A 9,793-nucleotide genomic window follows, 5' to 3' on the forward strand; every position below is an offset into this window, starting at 1 on the left:
AATTATAAACTAAAAATAAAATACAATTATTAGAATTTAAGCTCTTAAAAAAATTAATATATTTTGTAGTTATAAAAATAAAATACAAAAGACAATAATAATAATAATAAAATAGATGATATTTTTTTGTATACACTATTACTCAATATTAATAATTTAGTAAAATAAAAAATCTGTATGAATAAAAAAAAAATACATACACATCTTACAATCTTTAGACTAATTGAACGATACATTCAGTCTTATCTTATACAAAATATTCTTGCATATTTGTATGAATAAATCATTTGCATTCATAGTGTATTTAAATACTAAACAATATATTTATATTTTTAGTGCATTTTGTAATATTTATTATAAAAAAAAAATAATATTAATAATTTTGGTTTGTTAAGCATACTGGTTATAATAATCAACTGTATAACATTGATTTATTATAAAATATCAAAATTGTGATGTATTAATAAATTAAATGCAGGTATATTATTAGAATTGTATACAATAATAAATTTAAAAAACATTGTAATAATCATTACTTTTATAGGTTCATTTTCATACTTATATTAGATTTTTATCCAAGATACCTTTGTACAAAAATAAAATTACAAATATTACAGAAATTCGATAATTTAAAAAAAAATTCAATAATGAGTAAATACAAAATAAATTAAATAATAATAATATGAAAAATGATAGTCATATTTTAAGTGTTAAAACTTAAACTATATAAACATTGTAAATAGGTATTCATATTAAAATTTCATAATTTTGTCATCATTTGTATTAAAGTTATGTTCATATAGATAAATCATGTACTAAAATAATCTAAAAAATAAGAACATAATAATAATAATAATATATAATATTATATTGGTTGTATTCTAGCTGCCCATCATAAATTCATAATATGAAAATATACCATAATATGTTTTAGTGTATATTAATTAAAATTAAACCAACGTGGCAGTCCTGGATTGAGGTGTAGCTTCATCTTGGTACCAAGATAACATTTCATTAGCAAATACACTTTCATCTAAACATAATTCATTATTGGGTTCAAATGAATCGATAGGACAAACTGTTTCTTCCATTAATGAAACATTTCTGTAAAATGAAATGTGTTTTAATTGTTGTTTATTATACTGAAATGTATAATTGTAAGAGAACTTACTGAGGTACCAATGGATGACAATTATGAGGTTTTAAAGGTTGATAAATTCCTTTATTTTGTAACGCTGGTATTGGTGGCGGCAAGGATGGTGTTGGTGAAGGGTTAGAAGCTGTAGTTTGAACTACTTCTGGAGACACACTATTAGAATTTGCAGATGGTTTCCTAAATCTTGTACTGTATTTATAAAAATCAGACATTTCAAACGGCTTAGTTACTTCACGATATGGTTGCCACTTTCCAACCTGAACAACCGTATGATTTTTTGGTGATTCAAATGGAACCTATTAAATAAATATATATATATATATGCACAATTATTTAAATTAAATAACCAAGAATTATATAATAATTACAGTGTCAAAATGATTGACTAGTGGATCGTACGGAAGTGGGTGATTTTCAGGTTGTATTGGAGGTGTATGCATTTTGATAGGAGGTGGTAAATCATGGGCAAGTGTTGGCCCAGACTCAACACTACTACTATCTAATGATGTTTCAATCCACTTTTTCTCATTGTTTTTTCTACTTTCAGATAATGACATTTGATTTAAATCTGTAAATCCTTTTTCTGCTTGTTGCTGATTTTCATTTTTAATATTACCCAGAGAATGAGTTCTCATTAAACTATTTTCTGGGTACATTTGATTTGGTAATAAAATAGTAGTTGTGGGATGCTGTGAATTTGTATGTCGTGGTACAACAGGTGCAGCTGAAGGTTCATGATCAACACTACTATTACTTCGAGAACTAGAACTTCTAGTATGTCGCCTATCTAAACTTCCAAACCTGTTATCATGAAATATTAAATTATTTAAATTTACTCTGTTATAAAAGTAAACTATTACAATTCAAAAATATAATAATATTTACCTGTCTCTATACTTAGACGTGAAATCTTGATCAATAATCTTACTTGGCAATTCATGACTTGAAGGTAAATTTGTAGAATTTGAGTTATTATTAAAAAACCCGCCATTATCTTTAGGATAAGTAACTGTAAAATAATAAACATTTTTAATTTAACAAATATATTTTTTAACAATTAACTAATAATTTACCATGTTCTTTATCCAAACTGATAGTTGATCTTGGTAATAGCATTGGTTGCATATTGGAGCTGGGTATATGCTCATGAGTATTCCATGAATTATGTATACCATTTCCAATTCTAAAAAATGATTAATTAAAAATTGTTTTATAAAGAATATAATATTATTCAGATATAAAATGTAATTTATTTCAAGTAATATAAATAAAAATTCTTAAGCTTACTGTGTACTAAAATACATATTTTAAAACAAAGATATCGTTTTTTTATATTTAATTTTAATTATATATATCTTAAAAAGTGAAATTGTCTTTTTTAATATCATAATTCAGAATACTTAATTATAACCAATAATTTAATATTCATAAGACTTTAATTAAATTATATAATTGATGAATATGTATGGAGTTTAAACATTCATACTTCATAAAAATATATGTAAATTAAAAATATTGTATACATTTTATAAACAACTCAAGTAAGTTTAAGTTTAAAATAATTAAATATTTAAAATTACCTTGGGTCATGAGAATTTCTTTGACTGGGGAATTTGTTGTATGATTGAGATTGTCTTAAATTACTTTTGTGAGATAAAACTTTTGGGTTTGAAGATTGCACATTCGGTTCTTTAGGTACAACAAAATTACCATCAGTCACGCTATGATTGTTCACAAAATCTAATAAAAAAACAACAAAATATGTATTCCAATTTATTCATAATAATTATTATCCTTGATCAATAATTTTATTTTACAATTATCTTATTTAATTTCTATAGTAATCCGTACTGAGCCGTACTGAGTAATTTTTTATTCTGAGGCAGAACTCTAGTAATACATAATTTAGGTGGTGGGGGTGACACACTCGCAGTTTTTAATATTTTATAATAAAAGTTGGAAACATCTGAAAATTAGTGATTAGTTTCTGATCAAAACAAGAAATAAAATCTTTAGCCTACATTATACTTACAGTTCGTTAAAAAATCTTATATTGATAATAATATTTTTTCTTGAGTTAATTATTTAATATTTTTATGCTCCCTAGCATCAGGCACCTCGCTCGCCTTACCCTAGTTATGGCTCTGATAGTAATTATTAATAATAAACACTCATTACATTTTAAAATAAAATAGTTTAACTATATTTAAAAAAATTTCTGTTTACTATTTAGCTATAAATCATGTAAGAAATAAAAACTTATAATTTTTTAAAACATACATTAAAAAGCAATTTTATTAAATTAAGTATGATAATTTCTACATTATAAGTGATCGGAAAAATTTAATAGGATTTTTGTAATGTAATAACAATGATATACTTTGTTTATGATACTACTATATTTTAATATATAACAGGTATTTTATTATGAATGCCAGATTTATTTTCGAAAAGTACATTGGATCAACTATTGTTGTTAATATTCATAATATATAAGTGTTTAAATAATTTGAAACAAATAATAGCTTTTTTAAATACAATTAAACACACTAACAAATAGTAATCTGTCTGCAAGGAAAAACTGTTAGACATAGATGATGTGATCAAATTAGTAGACGATAGATAGTTGACACTGAGGGAATCAGGTAGAAATAGTTTATCATGTAGCAGGTCGTCAACAATAAACATTGTGGGTATCGCACAATTAAAAAGTTATGCAATAGTAAATTTGTAAGAATTTGTAATGATAAATAAATTATAATAATAACAATTTGATTGTAATAAATTGTTTCAAGTTTTAAAAAAATACCCATTTTCAATTAATACTATTTATATCACTTAAATATTTTTTTTCTAACAATAATTAATAATTACAAATTATAATAGTATTAGGTAATTAACATTAGTTTATGTTTAATATAACATAAAAATATTACCAGTATGATGTGTAAACTGTTTTATAAATGTTCAAATATACTTGAAATGTCTAGTAAATAAAAAAATATAATATTTGATAAAAATGATATGTTGATCAAATGATTTATATTTTATTTCTTTATAACCATACAATTTTAGATAAGATATTGAAAGTAATATGCCAATACAAAGGATTAAATGTTTCTCATACCTACATGAAAGTTATAAGCCTATATGGATTATTATTAGTATATAATATTTAGTAAATACTGATGAGAAGTGTTTATCATTCTGCATTAATTGTTCCTTATGACATGATCAGTGTAATCTAATTAAGCTTTTATAATTATTCTAAGTCCCGTCTTTTTTCTTATTATTTTTAGTACCCTTTGATTGATAATTCTGTCTGTCCATTACATTCTTAGAATTTGTTTATAAAGTAACATTTTAAGAGAAAATTATTTTGCATGTTCACTGTTTGTGTCTAGGTTACCAGTTTTTTTTTTTATATACCTATTCTAATAATTTGGAGATTTTCTTGTATAGAGAACACATAGTATCTAATAAATAGTAATTCTGAAGCCAAATTACATGTAACTCATTTATATTTATACTACTTAATATTACTATTGTTTATTTTATTATTTATCATATACGACTTATGACTTATATTTATACTTAAACTGCAGAAATTATAGCCATACTTAGAACTCAACTTTTTAAATAGTAAATATAAATACAAATATCTACAGTTGGTAAAAATATTATAGGAGGAAATATATTTGACAGAAAAAATATTGATACTAAAATGTATATTGTATAGACTGCGCAGTTGTTAAAGCAAAAGTGTGGTAATAAAGTTTTATCTTTATATTTCCCAACAGATAAATCAAAATAATACAGATAGAATAAGTTTGGTAAAAAACTTAGTAGGAACTTTGTATTAAATTGTCATATCTAAGGTATGAATTTTAAACATTTTTAACTACAAAATAATACACAAGCTTTTGTTATTTTAACAAAATATTTTTAAAATTATGCCATGCATCTATCATTATTTATTTTTAGTTTTTTTTAATTACAAAGAAAAATATTTAGCATTTAGTACTATAAAAATATAGTAATTAATTATAAAATATAGGTATTGACACAAAAAAATAAAATAATAATAAAGAAATAAACACATCATTGTGAAAATGAATAAATTCATGCTCTGCTCAGATATGCTCTAATATGGTTTATGTATCGCTGTGTGTTAAATGGAAATAGATTTTTTAGAGAAGCAAGAAAATTATTTAGTTGTATTTAACCTGATAAGATGCATTTACCCTATTTTATCAGGAGTATTAGATAAATTTAAATATCTAACTTAAGAGTGGTATGTGGGAGTGTAAATAATTAGATATCTTTCTGAAAAATTAATAAGACTGGTCTGTGAGTCATGTATATCTAGTGAATGTGTATAATTATCTATATGGCTTAAACAACTTGGGCATTATTCACTTAAACTTGGCCCATATTATTACAATTTATATTTATTTAGTTCAACGGTAACATATATTTTATCAAGGCACTGGAATTTGTCGATTTTACTTTAAGACATTGTTCTTTTTACTTATTTTGACTTAAATAAATTTGAATAATCTTTATTATTATTCTAATTTAACCTTAACTATGATTATCAAAAATTAAATATTACCTGTTGTGTAACTGCTCTCAGGGCGAGGTTTCTTTTTGACCTTTTGATTATTGCATAAATTTATTCTTGTTTCGAGTTCAATAATTCTACTTTGACTTTGTTGATACATCATTCTATGTTTTCGCCGCACGGATTTGTTGGCAGTCTCATCATTAGCAAGTCCTAAAGCAGCTTCAGCAATTCCTTTTTGGATTTTATACTCCAATTCAAGTGAAGCCAAAGTTTCATCCTGGCAAGCAAAACACTAATACAAAATCTGTAGGTACATTACAGTAAAAATATTAAAAATTACTTACGTCTTTAAATTTTAGCTTATTTATTAAATTTTCAGGATAAGTAAATGATGTTCCAACACGTCGGCGGAAAGTAGGTGGTGTTTCGCCAGGATCCAATGGGATTTCCGGAGGTAAGCTACCTGTTAATTCTGCTTCTTGTATGCATAATCGTTTTAATTCGCGATTCTTTTCGATGATTTTGGATTCTAATGCCTTACGCCTGGACTGTAAACTCGCAACCATTGTGTCAACTTTATTTGAGGAGCATTCTGAGAAATGAAAAATATGAATCACACAATTAATAAAGAAAATCAAATACGTTCAATTTAAAAAACACTGCACATATTAAGCAGTTTGTTAAGAACCAACACATCGAGACTGCATGAATTATACGACACCCTTACCCATAGTTTTTTAAATGCATCGCGAAACTAGCACGTTCATAAACCAGAATTTTGTACGCTACAACATTGCGCGTGAAACCAAATAATTCAGCGCTGTACGTTCTAAGGAATTAGATGACATCAACCGGACGTAATAACACTAATAAATGGAACAGTCGAACACAAAAAGCCCTAACGAAAAGCAAAGTAAACACTAAACAATAAATTGAACTACATTAAAATAATTTACGGCTTATCTGGTGCGTAATTGCTTGGCGAAAACAATGCAACCGTCTGATAGCAACAATTATTGCTTGACTAACGAACGACAAGAAACGAAAACGATAATATTTAAAACGTTTCTGACATCCATCTGCCAACCGTTCATTGCTTTGTATTCAGTTATCACTATTGTATGGAGGTGATCGCTGTTGTATGGAGGTGGAAAACAATTAAATATTTTCATGAAACGAGTTATAAGGTAAAGTAGTACTATGTAACTACTACTATTATTTATTTTTTTAATTGGTATAATGTTTAAATAATGTATTATCAACACCATGTATTTTTCTTGCTATTTATCGTCATTAAATCAAATATTAATTGACAATACTTCGGTAATTATTATTATTACGCGTATTTAAAGTAGGGTGACCAAACTAAACTTAGTGACCGTTTTTCGTACCACTGGTGAAAAGAAACATTGTATGCTTGGAAGCATTTATAAACATCAGAATTTGGAGAATGTCTCTAATTTTAGTGGTCGCATTACTCCCATTACAATTTACAATACATAGTATCGGGCATCAAGTATTTAAAATACAATCTAACCACGAGATAGCGCCATAATATTTGCCAATAGAGTTTTTCTATTCAATTTATTGTACTTGATTGCCGAGACGAATCCAGATAGGTAACGTTCCGACTAAGTCCAACACGATTACACAACAATACGTCAGACTCAGTACATGTTTGGAGGGATTTTTGTCGGTGGGAGGGGGATACAATTAAATTAAATTTATTAACGGAAAACAGTTCGTTTCAACAAAACAAAACTAAGAAAAACAATTATATTAAAAGAAAAAAATGTCGTAAGTATCTAAACTTGCATTATATGTTCAAGCTTCTTGACTCAGCTCACATTTTTATAAACATTTATAAAAAAAAAATACTAAAATTAAAAATATCTCTAAACAACTCAAAAGGGTTAAAATATTTAGAAAATTATACCATGTATAAGAAACTAAGAAATTATTTTACGTTTAAGTATATTATGAGCATATTTTCAAGTATCTACATTCTACTGTTATTACAGTTTTCGAATAACAACAAAATATGAAAATCCTTTGATGAGAAATCGTTAGATACTTAGTGCATTAATATCCAAATTTAAACCTTAGAATGCTCGTAAAAAATATTCGTGGAATCACCCTAAACGTTTTAAATAGATAATTGAACTTTTAAATCCAGCAATAATAAATTGGAGAAAATTTGAATAACATTTTCTTATCTTTGGTATGAATATTAAAAACTTAAGGGATTTTTTACTATGTTGATACAAATTAATTTGCAATTGTTGAGCAAAAACTGAAAAACTTGTGATTATGATGGTATTCAAAATTCTATTTTTAAATTTTCTTAAAAAAATATATTTAATTATGTATTTTTGATATTTTTAGTTGACATAATATGAAAATCTTATGATTTATGAGGAACCTTCTATTAAATTGTTAACGATTTTGGCCGAAAAATATTTTTATCAACATGTATAGATAAAATAAAAATTAAAAATTGAAAATCGAAAATGTCTTTATATATAGATGTATAATTGTCAAATTTAAAGTATTTGCGATTATTCAGTTGCCATTTTCGAGTTATAAAAAATTTCTTAATAATTTTGAAAAAACTACAAATTTTCAATTTAACCTCTAAAAAGTACCAAATAGATCCAACTTACCATCAGAAACCTCTTAAGAGGACCAGAGGACGCAGTACCCGCATATGTTGTCTATCTTACACATGTACGACATAACAAATGTCCGTTCACTGGTTTTAATATTTTGCTTTTAATTTTGATATTAGAATGAACTTGTTCAACTGACCTATTTTAAAATTTAAAGATAAGATTATTATCCAGGGCCCCACGTAGTTTTTTATTTATATTATTTTTAAGAAAGTTATGATCTTTTTGAAACTGTAAATTTTAAAATGATGGAAGCATTTTTCTTTTACTTTTCACATATGTATATATGTAGTATATAATATAATATATATTATATACGCAGACATACATCTATATAGATATTCATCACTCTACTTAAAATGTAAAATGGTTTAATCTACGAGTATTATCTATTCGAAAGATATATTAGAATTGTTAGATACTATCTATCGTTCATTTTTATTATTAACATTTCATTAAATGTTTTTTCATAAATCTAATATCAATAGTGACAAAAATAAAGTGTAATTTAACACAAGATGACATTTCATTCGACAAACCTTGAAACTTATTTATTATTTTCCTAACAAACATTTGCTAAGTTTGATGGAAAATGTACAGAACTACAAACATTTTTGTATTAATTATTGCCAAATCTACAAACAAAACACAAAACCAATAAACATCAACTACTCAATTAACAAAAACGTGTAAGTATAATGGTATATAATTTATTATAATACAAAATATTACATTTTATGAAACAATATTCATAAATAGCTAATACACCATGGTTATAATTATTCAAAAACTTGCCAAAAAATAAAACATCGTAAAAAATAATATTTTATAAAAGGTGTCAAAAAACATATTACAGGCATATCTACGTGCTTTGCCATTTTCAAACGTCGTCAAAAAATTAAAAATAATACATGTATATCGTAGATATAGGTTTATGTTGTAACGCGGGCGAACAAAATAGTCACCGGGATCAATCTTGAAGGCTAAATGGAAAGTACCATATAGTATGGGTCATACTGTCAATGTACCATTTACGATTTTACGGTTTCGTTTAGGTATTATTTTCTTGACATGTCCTATCTAAATCACAAATTATTGCTTGACGTCAGGTTTCGTTGCTTCTCGTTTGTTATCTCGATAATAAACGAGCGCAGGAGTTTAAGCATCTTTTTTTATTTTTGTATTGTTCTGTACAGAGTTATACATGTTGTCACTCATCGAACGCGTATGAGTGTTGCACTGCATGTAGCATGATGGTTGTGATTTTTACATTTTAGGGACTACATGTTGTCCAAGTTTTGTTTTATGGAATAGTTAGATTAAAGATGAGCTTGATAAATCATTATATAAAGTCGAATAGATACAACATACTAATTAATTATAGGTATATTATATACGTTT

The 9,793-nt window shown here is 25.6% G+C and overlaps 1 protein-coding gene across 1 annotated transcript; it reads right to left on the reverse strand.

Moving 5' to 3' along the window:
• Positions 1-440: 440 nt before the first annotated feature.
• Positions 441-6,745, reverse strand: LOC132926906 (FERM domain-containing protein 4B). The gene is made up of 9 exons (XM_060991325.1): positions 6,451-6,745; positions 6,068-6,315; positions 5,772-6,000; positions 2,737-2,896; positions 2,230-2,339; positions 2,042-2,165; positions 1,525-1,957; positions 1,172-1,452; positions 441-1,104 (listed from the first exon to the last, which is right to left on the reverse strand). Exons 1-9 carry the CDS (start codon positions 6,452-6,454, stop codon positions 951-953), a joined length of 1,743 nt encoding a protein of 580 aa, XP_060847308.1. The 5' UTR covers positions 6,455-6,745; the 3' UTR covers positions 441-950.
• Between the last annotated feature and the right edge of the window lie 3,048 nt (positions 6,746-9,793).

This window comes from Rhopalosiphum padi, chromosome 3, assembly GCF_020882245.1.
Source record: "Rhopalosiphum padi isolate XX-2018 chromosome 3, ASM2088224v1, whole genome shotgun sequence".
Taxonomy (NCBI): domain Eukaryota; kingdom Metazoa; phylum Arthropoda; class Insecta; order Hemiptera; family Aphididae; genus Rhopalosiphum; species Rhopalosiphum padi.